Source organism: Peromyscus californicus, unplaced genomic scaffold (assembly GCF_007827085.1).
Source record: "Peromyscus californicus insignis strain IS unplaced genomic scaffold, ASM782708v3 Scaffold_17__1_contigs__length_78620276, whole genome shotgun sequence".
Lineage (NCBI taxonomy): Eukaryota > Metazoa > Chordata > Mammalia > Rodentia > Cricetidae > Peromyscus > Peromyscus californicus.
The window spans coordinates 15353958-15368526 of NW_026294469.1; the positions used below are offsets into that span (position 1 = coordinate 15353958).

General features: G+C 41.9%; 2 protein-coding genes across 7 annotated transcripts in view; one reads left to right on the forward strand and one right to left on the reverse strand.

Moving 5' to 3' along the window:
• The window catches only part of Kiaa1328 (KIAA1328 ortholog), a 294152-nt gene that overhangs the window by 162544 nt on the left and 117039 nt on the right, over window positions 1–14569 (forward strand). The window lies entirely within an intron of this gene.
• LOC128112605 (cyclin-dependent kinases regulatory subunit 1) lies at window positions 4366–5095 on the reverse strand. The gene has a single exon (XM_052741690.1). It carries the CDS (start codon window positions 5048–5050, stop codon window positions 4811–4813), a length of 240 nt encoding a protein of 79 aa, XP_052597650.1. The 5' UTR covers window positions 5051–5095; the 3' UTR covers window positions 4366–4810.

The window sequence follows — 14569 nt, forward strand, 5'->3', positions numbered from 1 at the left end:
TCAAATATCAGATATCTTGCATATCAGATATTTACATTATGATTCATAACAGCAAAATTACAGTTATGAAGTAGCAATGAAAATAATGTGGTTGGGGGTCACCACAACTTGGGTAACTGTACTAAAGGGTCTCAGCATTAGAAAGGTTGGGAATCACTATTCTAGAAGGATATACTAGCTATTGTTCATTAATGGCTTCCATATTACCAAAGATGAAACTAATGTCATGTCTTTTTTTTCCATTTGCCTTTGTGAAATCCATTTTTAACACATTATTTTGTAATTTACTATTATTTAAATAAAACTTTCTAGACAGAGGAATATCTGATACACAATCTAAAATGTCTTCCATTTGCAACTATGCTACCAGAACGTATTTGAATATAAAACTCATTCAGGGATAGTATGAGTTATTGTATTACAAAATTAAAAGTTAGAGGTGTTTGAAGAAACTAATGGAGCAAAACAGACATTCTTGTCATCCTGATGTTTTTAAAATTTCTACATTAGTAGGGTATGTGCATTCTTTCAGGTTACAATGTAAAACCATCTATTAGTGTGTTTGCGTGTGTGTATGAGTGTGTGTGTGTGCTTTCCATACTACCAACAATTTACTTTATAACCACATCAAACTATGGTATAATGTAGACTCATTCCTTAAATTGATACAATGATTTAACATACTTAGGGTACCATGTGATGTTTCAATTCATGTGTACTTTTGTACACATCAAGGAAACCCCATATTTCCATTCATGATTTCTTTGCTAAGAACATTCAAATTCCTTTTTTGGATATTTTTTTTTTTTTTTTGGTGTAATACGTTTTTGTTTTTGTTTTTGTTTTTTTTTTTAATTTATTTTAATTTATTTTGCAATACAATTCAGTTCTACATATCGGTCACGGATTCCCTTGTTCTCCCCCCTCCCGTCCCCCTCACCTTCCCCCCAACGCCCCCCCCCATTCCCATCTCCTCCAGGGCAAAGCCTTCCCCACAGACTGAGGTCAACCTGGTAGACTCAGTCCAGGTAGGTCTAGTCCCCTCCTCCCAGGCCGAGCCAAACAATCCTGCATAGGTCCCAGGTTTCAAACAGCCAACTCATGCAATGAGCACAAGATCTGGTCCCACTGCCTGGATGCCTCCCAAACAGATCAAGCCAATCAACTGTCTCACCCATTCGGAGGGCCTGATCCAGTGGGGACCCCTCAGCCATTGGTTCATAGTTCATGTGTTTCCATTCATTTGGCTATTTGTCCCTGTGCTTTATCCAACCTTGGTCTCAACAATTCTCGCTCATATAAACCCTCCTCATTCTTGTTAATTGGACTCCCAGAGATCCACCCAGGGCCTAGTCATGGATCTCTGCATCCAGATCCCTCAGTAGTTGGATGAGGTTTCTAGCACAACAATTAGGGTGTTTGGCCATCCCATCACCAGAGTAGGTCAGTTCGGGCTGTCTCTTGACCATTGCCGGCAGTCTGTTGTGTGGGTATCTTTGTGGATTTCTGTGGGCCTCTCTAGCACTTTGCTTCTTCCTGTTCTCATGTGGTCTTCATTTACCATGGTCTCCTATTCCTTGTTCTCCCTCTCTGTTGTTGATCCAGCTGGGATCTCCCGCTCCCCCAAGCTCTCTTTCCCTCGACCCTCGCCTTTCATTACCCCCGCTCATGTCCAGGCTGTTCATGTAGATCTCATTCCATTTCTCTGTCATTGGGCGATCCCTGTGTCTTTCTTGGGGTCCTGTTTTCCGGGTAGCCTCCCTGGTGATGTGAGTAGCAGACAATTCATCCTTGTTTCATGTCTAGTATCCTGCTATGAGTGAGTACATACCATGTTTGTCTTTCTGAGTCTGGGTTACCTCACTCAGGATGATTTTTTCTAGATCCATCCATTTGTCTGCAAACCTCATGATGCCATTGTTTTTTTCTGCTGAGTAGTATTCCATTGTGTATATGTACCACATTTTGTTTATCCATTCTTCAGTTGAAGGGCATCTGGGTTGTTTCCATGTTCTGGCTATTACAAACAATGCTGATATGAACATAGCTGAACAAGTGCTCTTATGGTGTGGTTGAGCATTTCTTGGGTATATGCCCAAGAGTGGTATAGCTGGATCTTGGGGGAGATTGATTCCCAATTTTCTAAGAAAGCGCCATATTGATTTCCAAAGTGGTTGTACAAGCTTGCATTCCCACCAGCAGTGGAGGAGAGTTCCCCTAGCTCCACATCCTCTCCAGCATAAGGTGTCTTCAGTGTTTTTGATCTTAGCCATTCTGACAGGCGTAAGGTGGTATCTCAGAGTTGTTTTGATTTGCATTTCCCTGATGATTAGGGATGATGAGCAATTCCTTAAATGTCTTTCGGCCATTTGAGTTTCCTCTGTTGAGAATTCTCTGTTTAGTTCACAATGGAAAAAAGAAAGCATCTTCAACAAATGGTGCTGGCAAAACTGGATATCAACATGTAGAAGGCTGCAAATAGATCCATATCTATCACCGTGCACAAAACTTAAGTCCAAGTGGATCAAGGACCTCAACATAAATCCAGCTACTCTGAACCTGCTAGAAGAGAAAGTAGGAAGTAGTCTTGAACGCATTGGCATTGGAGACTACTTCCTAAATAGAACACCAGTAGCACAGACTCTGAGAGAAACAATCAATCAATGGGACCTTTTGAAACTGAGAAGCTTTTGTAGAGCAAAGGATACGGTCAACAAGGCAAAGCGACAGCCTACAGAATGGGAAAAGATCTTCACCAACCCCACATCTGACAGAGGACTGATATCCAGAATATATAAGGAACTCAAGAAATTAGACATCAAAATGCCCAACAGTCCAATTAAGAAATGGGCTATAGAACTTTTTTGGATATTTTTTAAATACATAGCAGTACATTCTTGTTATTGAGTCATGATGCTATGGCATCAGAATACCTGGCTTATTTCCCATTTAACTATTGTATTATAACTTAGTATCCATCCATCCATTTGCCCATCTCCATCTCCCTGTTCTTCATTTACTCCAGCTTCTGGTAACTAGTACTCTACTCTAAACTTAAAGAGATGAGTTATGCTTTTAGATTCTACTTATAAATGACAACACACACATACATTAACATGTGTACATACACATACACCTTCACTACTATTGTACCCATTTGTGCAGGATCTCTTTACTCTTAGCAAATCATAGTCCTACCTTGTAAGAAGCCAGTAAGACAGTGTATATGAGAATGTTGCACAACTGCTTTTTTTTCACATTTTCAATTTAGTTCTTTCTTTCAAAGGTATCTGTTAGTTGGGGGTTCAGATCTGTGGTAAAAATCTTTGCCTGTTGTATGCAACGACTGGGTTCTATCCCCTATACATACATGGGGTGGGGGTACTAAAACTTACTTTTCTATTTCTTTGTAAATGTCACTATAGTTAAGATCATTTCATTGCATCTTTACAATCCCTCCATAAATAGGCCTTGGGGTTTCAGCATGTCTGGCATCTATGCCAAAGAACTGACCTCCTCCACAGAACATTAATACTTTCCTCCTTGGTCTTTACCTAAGGTTTTGGCTTCATCCATTTTTACTGCCTATGGTGGAAAACACTCTGAACTCTTTAAAGTAATTTATATGTATAAATTTTCATAATCCTTATTCTAAAAGTTTATATTTTGTATGAAATTTCCTACATACACTCATATATTAATTTCAGTCTACCTTCTATAATTTAGTCTAGATATCTATTATGAAAAGTTTTTTAGTTTTCCTGCCCCAATTAAAGCCAATCTAATCTTCCAACTCTGTACATATAGCACTTGATAGACCTGATCACATAAAATATTTCTTTTCTGCTTAGCCAAATTTGAGGGTCATAAAGACTGGGACTGATGCCTAGCATGACATCTGCAACCTCCACTAGAGCCCTGGCCTGCCTGCTTGCCTACATGCCCATCCCATGGAAGAATGCTACAAAGCAGAAGAGGAATGACTCATAAAACTTTGTTCACATGCTGTTTCTATCATTAGATAATTGCACAAAGTTTAGCATTTTACTTCTTTTGTCCATTCCTATTTATCTTTCTTTTCATATCTTAAAAAAATTCCTTGCCAAATGACACTATCCCAATCCTTCTTGTCTTCAGTACCAGAGAAGCACCCAGAGCAAGGGATAGAGGGAAACAGGAAATAGTAAAGATTTCAAAAACATTATTAATGGAAGATAAGTAGGAGAGGACAAAAAAAGTAAAATGCCAAATCTTTTTCCAAGGACAACTTGGGAAAGTCAGTTTTCTTCTGTTGCTTGGATCCTAATGGCTTATGGTGGTATTTTACTTGTATTGAAATGTGATTTTTTTTTTTTTTTTTTTTTTTTTAGATTATAAAAACTTCCTTTAATCAAGGTTTGTAACATGGAAGAGATTTGTCAGATAAAATGGAAAGTTTCCAATACATTGAAACATAAACCAATAAGTCACCATAAATACAATACCCAACAGTAAAAACCACAACAGCAAATTCGCACCATCCCTGTAACAGCCATGATCTGATTTTCACATGCTTTCGGGAGATGGCAAATATGGCCTGCTGGATACAGAGCACAGTCGGGCTTTGAGGTCACACTCATCTGACAGGGCTGTGGCATTGGTGGCTCCGCTCAGGAAGCAAAGCAGGTGCCAGCACATTCAAACAGTATATTGAACATCCGTTAAATATCAGAGTGAGAAATAAGAAAGCAACATAATCACGCTATCAGGAAGATGGTAGGAAGTAAGGACAGCTGTGTAAAGCTTGAGGCTGAAAGCTGGTTCGCCAGCTTCATTTCTTTGGCTTCTTGGGTAATGGTCGCCGGAACAGTAAGATGTGAGGTTCTGGTTCATGGATCATATAATGGACCCATCCCTGACTCTGCTGAACACCAAGATTTCTCCATTCAGATTCCGACATCAAATGGGTTTTAGGGACCAGCTTGGCTATGTCCTTGGGCAACATGACATGCCGGTACTCGAACTCCTCGTCGTCGTACTTGTCCGAATAGTAAATCTGTTTGTGCGACATGACTGCTCTGCCCGCGGGCGCCCAGCCCCGCGCCGCTGGCCTCCAGACAACCTTGAAATGTGATTTTAATTGTATGTTAATAAATAAAGTTGTCCAGGGGTCAGAGCTATTAGAGCCATAGCAAGAGCATGGCGGTGGTGGCGCACGCCTTTAATCCCAGCAATTGGTAGACAGAGCTAGGTAGATCTCTGTATGTTCAAGGATACAGCCAGCATTGGAGACACATGCCTTTAATCTCAATACCAACCATAGAAGACCTGGAAGTCTGTACATACAGGCAGTGACGAGGCAGTCACATGTTTGGGTTTATAACCAATAAGAAGGCAGAACAGACAGTCTATATAAAGATGAACAGACAGGAAGTAGGCCCCTTTCAGAGAGCTCTCTTGGCTGAAGAGGATCCCTGAAGCAGGAAGGGTGAGGCTCTTAGCTCTGACTTCTTGGCTTTCTTCTCTGAATCAGCTCTGTATTTCTTGTTTAATAAGACGGTTGGTTACATCTACAATGGCTCCCTCGGAGGAGGTGGTGAGAAGGCGTGGCATCAACAGCACAAACACCGGAAGTCCATTGAAGGCAAATAACAAACTAATTTATTCAATAACAGGGAAGGCCCTATATACCCTCCTCCAGCACCCAGGCTGTGTGGTCTTTCCTCATTGGCTGGGCACGATCAGGTACTTGATCAATTGGCATTGATCAGGTACTGATCAATCAGGAACTCTGACAGCAACTGTTGCTAGGTCTTCAGGCAGACTCGGTATGATCAAGAACTCTGACTGCGACTAGAAACTCTTGACAATGACTAGGAACTCTGACCGCTCCTGTTGCTAGGCCCTCAGGCAGACTCTAGGTTGGCTCTTAAGGAGTATGTTATATGCATGCCTTGGCAACTTCCTCGCCTCTATGGGCCTGTCCTAGTACACTTTTCTTCCATCATGTGCTTCCCTAGATCCAACTCAGGTCATCAGGCTAGGCACCAAGTACAGTTGAACACTTTAAGTGGGGTTTAATGGGCCATCCTAGTAGGTCCATGGAAGACAGTTTGGAGAGTAATTTGAACTATACAGGTCCAGCTCAAGAAGTTTCAGAGAGGAAGAATATCAGTAAGTGGCATAGAGACCATTCTTGTGATATTCTGGGGGGAAAAAATATGGCTGCTTTTTGCCCTTTTCTTAAAAATCTGCTTGAGGCTAAATTGAAGAGTTTTAGATTAATGACTTGGCTAAGGAGATTTCAAGACAGCAGAGTATTGACTTTATAATGTGACTATTAGTAATCATTTTTATGCAGAACTATAATGAAAAGGAGCAAGCTAGAAAAAGAGAAATACAAAATGTATATAGTATGGGGAGAAAAGGGGTACCAGGAAGTATAATGGAGGTTAACCAGTGCTAAAAGAGATGAAAAGTTAAAGAAAATCCTGATGCTAAATGGAATAAAAGGAGTGGTGACTTCAGGGCAAGACCCCACCCATCTAAGTTTCAAAAAGTATTAAAGAAAAGCTTCAACAGTGAAGGAACCCATCACCAACAGAAAGCTGATGCAAATATATTTGAAGGAAGGAGCCAAATTCCAGCCCCCAGCAAGCAATAGAACTTGGCAGTTTCAGCCACCTAGTTCTGTCTTTAGAGTCAAGGATACAGAAAGGAGTCAAGGAATCTCCCTCCTCAGCGAAGGAAAGCCACTGATGGCAAGTGTGTGTCAGGGATGTCCCTGCATGGAGGCCCAGAGAGGCCACTGAAGCTGTGAAGCTGTGACACCTAGATTTTGTTGGAGACCCCAAGATGTTAGATATGACAGAGTTGTGGGATACTTGCTAAAGAAAAGCTTTAGGCTTGGTGTGAAACCAGCCTGAGAGAAGTATGTTGCATTCAGGAAAGCTGAAAGGAATTGGAGCATTCAGACATAAGACATAGAGATGCAGAGTTTGGCGTTTGCTGATTTTTGGTTTTGCTTTGGTCCAGTATTTTCTCACTATGCTCCCTTTTCTCCCTTTTGGTATGGTAATGTATTTTTTTGCCATTGTATGCTGGAAGTATGTGATCTGTTTTTGATTTTGATTTCTCATGGGGTTACAAATAGGAGATTGCCTTGAGTCTCAGAAGAGACTTTGAACTTTGGACTTTTAAACAATGTTGAGACTCTGATAAGACTATGGGGACTTTCAAAGTAGAACTAAATGCATTTTGCATTATGATAGTGTTACAAGCCTTTAGGGGTCAGGGAGTGGAATGTGGTGGTTTGAATAAGAACGGCCCCCATAGGCTCATATTTGAATGCTTAGTCACCAGGGAGTGGCACTATTTGAAGATTGAAAAGACTTAGGAGGTGGGACATTGTTGGAAGAAGTGTGTCACTGGGGGTGGGCTTTGAAGTTTCAAAAGTCTTTCTGCTTATGAATCTGGATATAGCTCTCAGCTACTGCTCCGGGATCTGCCTGCATGCTACCATGTCCCCTGCCATGATGATAATGAACTAACCTCTGAAACTAAGCAGCCCCCAGTTTAATGCTTTCTCTTTATACACAGCAATAGAACAGTGACTGAGACAAAAGGATTTCTCATGTCTAGTGTTAGGGTTTTTGTTATGTGATCTTTTCCTCTTGGAAGTAACATCTATAATGATACAACATAGGAAGCCTTGGTGGGTTGGGCCAAGGTGCCCCAGTGGGTGAAGGAGACACACCATACAGACGCAGTGGGCAGCAGCTTGAGGTGGTGGAAAGTCACTCATACCATGCAGACACCACATCCATGTGGAGAGTTTATTATAATGGGGGAGGGGAAGAGAGGGAAAGAGGGAGAAAGAGAAAAAGAGGGAAAACTGAGGTGTACACACCTCATGGCAAAAAAGAGAGGCAGTGGAAGAGGAAGAAGAAGGGAGGGGTTTTTCCTTAAGAGGCTTTATGTCAGGACGCAGGGCACGTCCCCATGGGGTGGGGCCAGAATGCCAACATTCCTCCATTTTGAATATTATAAAAAGGTGAGTTATGGATACCAAATGGGGGAATAAGGTCACTGAATTCTTGAGACTGTTTCATGCTGATTTGGGGGTGAAGTGGGAGGAGGAAGTTGGGAGTCGGGGTCACACAGGGTGAGAGGTGTGAGTGAAGAAGCATTCAGTTGACTGTCATTGTGGAGATCTCAGGAGTCTGTTTCTTGAGGGAGCTGAGAAGGCAATTGCTAGGGAAAAAAATAGGTTGTTCTCATTGGCCTCATGAGCGGGGCTAGCCATGGGAAGAGTGCTAACTTCCAAAAAGAATGGGAATGGAGAAGTGCCCTGGTCGTACAGAAGAGGCAAGGGTGAATGAGTGAGACACAAGAGCAGATATGCCCTTTATTGGTACGTCTTGGAAAACAAGGTTCCGGTTGCTGGGTAGGTGCCTGCTTGAGCCTGGAGAGGTGGTACCAGTAGTGAATTGAGGGAGGATGTGTTTTTTAGGAATATATGAGCCATCACATCTGCTATTTCTCTGGAGGTGGGGGTGCATCCATCCCAGTTGGCATCCTCGGTTGATAGTTGGCATCCTTGGAGCTGGTGCAGGGACTGGCGTATATGGAGGAGCCTCTGTGGACTGGCGTTGGCCCAGGCAGGAAGAGTGAAACTGCAAAATATGCTCGAAAATGGGTGGGGTCAAAATGGGCTCTGGAGACTGTTAGTTTTCGTCAGACCAGAGTTCTTGACACAGTAACGTAACTTTTCCCAGGAACCTGTAGGTCATTTGTCAGACAGCTGAAGAGATTTACATCTTGGTGTCATAGCAAAAGGGTTAAACATCCATAGAAATTTAAGGACGCCTAAGAACTGTTTGTAGTTAATGCTGTATCAGTTTATCAAAACTGCATTTATCAGTATTAAAACTTTGAACCTCCAAAGTTATATCTGAAACCAGTCTATCCTGTACGATGAAGTCTGTGAGTGAGACATAGCTGTTGGTATTTTTAACAGGAAACTTATTAAGGAACTATCAAGGTGCTTGTAGTCTTGGGATTGGGGCTGTTAAACTGGTACCCTAGTCATCAAACACCATCAGATTTAAGAAGGATAAATTTAAGAAGTGAGACAGCTTTCCAGCTACCTAGGGCCACTATCCTAGGTTCTCCGTGGTTGTTATGGGGACAGAAGCCCCAAAGGCAGCACTTGTTCAGCTGCTAAGCCCAGAAGATCTGACAGAATTTTGAGGGAGTAGGAATTTGGGGAGACTGACCCACTTTGACTTTGCAGCGTGGGGCAATTGATCCTCCATTGTTCCAATTACTTAAAGTTTGGAAGATCTCTGCAGCAGTCAAAGGTGGCTTTTTGCTGCATGGCTGGCCTTGCCAGGTGGATATTCTTCTGCAGCCATCCATCTTCTTGGAGAAGATACAGGATGCTGCCAGGAGCTGACATCTCTCACTATCTTAAAAAGCCTTTAAATTAAATGCCATATTCTCAAATCCCTAAAGGTATTTGAGGACTGGGGAAACAAAATCTGTTAGGTATATCTAAATTAATTTTGAGAGCATATATAAGTTAAATCTTTTCCCAGTTAGTTACAGCTAGTGAAGACATGGAGGCTAGATATACATTCTTGCACTGTTATTTTTTAAGGCCCTGTAGTCTGATCTTTGAGTACAGCCAGATTATAATCCTGAATGATTTATGTAGAAGTAGTAATTTCTTAAGGTCATATAAATACCTCTTTGGTTCTGCATAAAGAAGCTCAAGTGTCTTGTTGCAGAATCATTTTAATTAATAAATCTATTCATTGACAATTTGGGGTCCAGTTTCCTGGTGTATCAATGGGTGTTATAGGTAGACATTTCATCCTTTATGCCAGGGAGTTTCTCTTTTGACTTAGCCCTTTAGCCTGTGTTGGGGATGGGGGACAGGGATGATGTACTGTCTTCTATAGCTGCTTCAAGCAGAAACAGGGTGAAGGTGGTCAGAGGCCAGGGAGGCTGAAAGGCCAGTCAAAGGTAAGGAGGGAACCCAGGCAGTGGGGTATTTCTCAGAAGTATGTGGTTATCTGACCTAGCTGTAGAGACAGAAAACAATCACGTTGGCTGGGCTGGTCCACATCAGTCTTTAGCAAGTCCAGTCTTTAGCAAGTCCACATCAGTCTTTAGCAAGTCCAGAGCAAGTCCAATCTGGTCATTTGGAGCAGATTGAAGTCAGCAATTGACACTTGGATATGTCTGCCAGCCAAGTGGAAAACCTGATGAGACAAGTTCAAACTAGGAACAGAAGTTAAAATTTATGAACTTATTTGGAACTTTTTGGCCCACAGCCTTAGTAATTAGAAAAGTGAGACCAGGAGAGAGAAAAATGCCATCCTCAAGAATAGACAGGTGAGGAAAACTCATTTATCTGGAGTTCTTTTGACCTCTGTGAAATGGATCCAAGTTTCATGATTTCTTTTGATCCTCTGAAGCTTATATGAATTCTTAATTTATAAAAGGACATAAAAGTTTTAGATATATTGGTATTATCAATCAGTATTGAAATCCAAATCATAGAAAAGCAGGTAATAGGTATCTAGGCTCATACCTTTGAGTCCTAGCAAAATTATAGGTTTGGGTTAAAAGGTATGTACATTTTTTGTTTAGAGAGAGCTAGATACAGATTGGACAGAGACGTCTTTGGCCTGAAGAGAAGTTTAAGTTTATATTTAGAAGGCAACCAAGGAAAATTTAAAATCTTGAGCTTGTGACTCAAACAGTATCAGAATTCTATTAATGTTAAAATCTGAAATTTTAAAATCTTAATATAACAATATCATAGAAAAGGAAAGTAATCTGAAGCATTTAAATCTCTCAAATGTCTTCCTGCAATATCAAAAATAAAGTATTCTCTTTTAAGAGGGAGAAAACATAGCACAACCATAATCAAACCATTATAGTCTGAGTGACTCTACATTATAAAGTTTAGCTGCCAGAGCAAGGTGTATTCTTGTGTATAAAAGCATTGAGGTGCAGCTTTAATATCTTATTAAACAAGCATTGTTTTAATTCCCAGTGTTAATAGTTCTAATTTTTTAATTTTAACAGATTTTTAATCGTATCTAATAAAATAAATTTATACATCTTTAAGGTAAGGGAGAACCAGTGTGTGCTGAGCAGGACAAAGCTGGCCTCTTCATCTCTGACTCAAAGGTTGTAGCAAACTATAAAGCTACAAGAAAGCAATCAGAAAATAGGCCTGGTACCAGCAGGAGGGAGCGGATCTGCCACATCTGGGTGGAGACTTGGGAGAGGCGGGCCCTGACCACATCAAAGATGGCAAAGAAGCCAAATGACCTGTCTGTTTTTTACCTCAGTCAAGATGGTGCGCCTGACCATGCTGTCAAGTGTTATGTTTTTTATTTTCTAAGACAAACTGAACAGCTACAGAACAGAGAACCTCAAGTGTTTAAAAATCAGGGAGAAATATAGTCAAGTGGCCAGACATTTCCGCAGCTTGTCCGCCACCTCTTCTGCTCAGCAGGCAGAGGGACCTGGGACCCCCAAGCACCCAAGGGCCCCATCCCCCAATGCACCGGCTCCCAGCCCACTTGTCAGCCTGGGGCGGGGCTCAGGGATGTGTAGCATCATCTGCCAGGAGATCTCAGGCTCACATGTCGTCGTGTCCCCCCCCCCCCCCACCGCGGGCTCCCACACCAAGTCCGGGCATTCCCTGCCAGCAGCTCAGCCCATGCCTTCCCTGGTCCTCTGGAGCCAGGTCGGGCAAGAGGGACAGGCAGCTACAGGAAAATGGCCGCACCAAGTTCTATGGGTAGAACAGGCAGATGAGGTCCTGGCAACAGAGTTAAACGAGAGAGAGAAAAGAGGCAAGAGATGAAATTACAGACAAGGAGAGGAATTAGAGGCAAGGGACAGGCAAAGAGAACGAGCTTTGCCTGGTGGGCAATTAAAGGTTGCACATGTCACAGAAAAGGACCTGGTGACAGGTGATGATGTAACTGCTTTGGCAGAGACTGGAGGAGCATGAGGGAGCAGAGATGAGGAAGGACTCCAGAAGGCTAGAGCGGGGATAGACGTTAGGTGGTAGGCACATTTTCCACAGTAAGGCAGAAGGTCCAACAGACTGACCTCCAGTGTCCCAGAGGGTCAGCGTGGACCAGTGATGGCACAAGATCGTCATCCAAAGGCTATGGGCCGTGGGGTACTGATTAGGCACAGGTTGTCCCGTATGCCGCCACATAGGGACAAGGGCCTGAGGGTAGGGCCCGGACACGTGGTTGCTGGTACTGGAACTTTGAGAAGCCGTGGTTGAGAGATGGGACGAATCCTCACTCATGGAAAATGGACAGAAGTGAAGGAAGGAATCTTACCAATACAGTGAAAAGTTCCAGGGTTTCTCAAACTGCAGGTGGGTTGGAGAAAACACCAGGAGAACCTGCCAAGTCACACAGCACCAATGTAATGATACAGCAAGGGAGGCCTTGGTGGGTTGGACCAAAGTGTCCTAGTGGATGAGAAAGACATGCCATGCAGACGCAGTGGGCAGCAGTGTGGCACAGTGGAAAGTCACTTATACCATGCAGACACAGCATCCACGTGGAGAGTTTATTGGGGGGGGCACGAAGAGGGAGAGAGGGAGAAAGAAAGGGAGGGAAAGTGGAGGTGTTGGCTACACCTCATGGCGAGAAAGAGAGGAAGAGGAAGAAGGGAGGGGTTTTTCCTTAAAGGAGGCTTTACTTCAGGATGTAGGGCGGGTCCCCAAGGGGCGGACCAGAATGCCAACAACATCATCAGCCCAAATGGGAAAAGTTCATTAAAACGATATATGTATATTATGTGCATTATAGTTTTTTTAGGTAAATTGTTAATATTTATGATTCCTTGTTGATTTTTTCATGTATTCATTTAAAATATTGTTATTTTACTCATTATTCTGTACTTACTCTCCATGCCCCTTCTTTAAGGAGACCCCCCTTTTCCCATTCCTCTATTAGATCATTTGTGTCTAGTGTTTCCCTTTACTTTTCTCCTACCTTCCTCTGTATTTACCTCCCTCTCTCACCCTAAAGAGCTCCCCTGTTTTCCATTTTCCTGATCAGATTATATGACTCCTGCTAGTCTGCCTCTCTATTGCTCCCCACCCCACCCCCATGCTGACAATGGCACCATTTTAATGTCCTGCTTTCTGTAGTTACTATAGACTGTGTACTCACATCTGAAGATTTGGAGCTAGGAACTCCAGTAAGTGAGAACATAAGGACACTTGCTCTTCTTAATGTGGGTTACCTCACTGAATATGCTCTGTTCTAATTTCATCCACTACCTGCAAAGTTCATGATTTTATTTTTCTTTACAACTGAATAGTGTTCCATTATGTATGTGTGTGTATGTGTGTGTGTATATATATATATATATATATATATATATATATATATATATATATATATATATAGTTTCATTGTCCATTTCTTGATTGAGGGACATTTATGTTGTTTCCATTCCCAGCTATTGGGACTGCAGCAGCAATGAACATGGATAAGCAAATATCTGTGGAGTATGATGTAGAGTCTTTGGGGCATATGCCAAGAAACCCTAGAGCTGTGTTATGATAAATTTCTTTTTAGCTTCTTTAGAAATCTCCACGCTGGTTTCCATACGGGCTGGACCAGTTTGGAAGGCCATCAGCAGTGAGAGAGGGTTCCCTCTCCCCTGTATCCCTCCAGCATTTATTGTTTGTTGTTCCATTGCTGTATGCCCTTCTAAGTGTGGGAAGATGAAATCTTAGGTGTTTTGCTTTGAATTTCCCTAACAACTAGGATAATAAACCTTTTTTGAGATGTTTCTTAGACTTTTTTTTTCCTTTTGAGAACTTTTATTTGGGTACCATGCCCATTTTTGGAATGGGTCATTTGGTTATTTGACTCCGTGTTTTTGAGTTCTTTTTTCATTCTGGATATTAAACCTCTGTCTGATGCATAGCTGGCAAATGTCCTCTCCCTCGCTATGGGCCTCATTTTCGCCCAGTTGATTGTTTCTCTAGCTATGCAGAAGCTTTTTTGGTCTCATGAAGTCCCATTTGTCATTTGTTAGACTTAATTCTAGGGCAAATGGAGGCTTATTTGGGAAATCCTTTCCTACACCTAATTATGTAGATTACTGCCTATGTTTTCTTCTAGCAGTTTCATGTTTAGGTCTTTGATCCATTGGGAGTTAGTTTTTGTGTTAGTTAGATACAGGTCTAATTTCATTCTTCTGCATATGGACATCTAGTTTGCCAAGCACCTCTTATTGAAGATGCTGTTTTTCCCCTTCCAGTATATGTTCTTGGCATCTTTTCCAAATATTTAGTGGCTAAAGTTATATAGGCTCATGTTTGTGTCCCTGTCTCCTTCCTGACTTCACTGGGATTATTTTAATTTTTTCCATTTAGGGTGATGTTGGCTGTGGTTCTCTTGTATATAGTTTTTATTTATGTTGAGGTGTGTTTGCTCTAGCCCTGCATTCTCTAAGACTTTTAATCATGAAGGCATGTTAGATTTTATCAAAGGTTTTTTCTGCATCTATTTAGATTTGATTT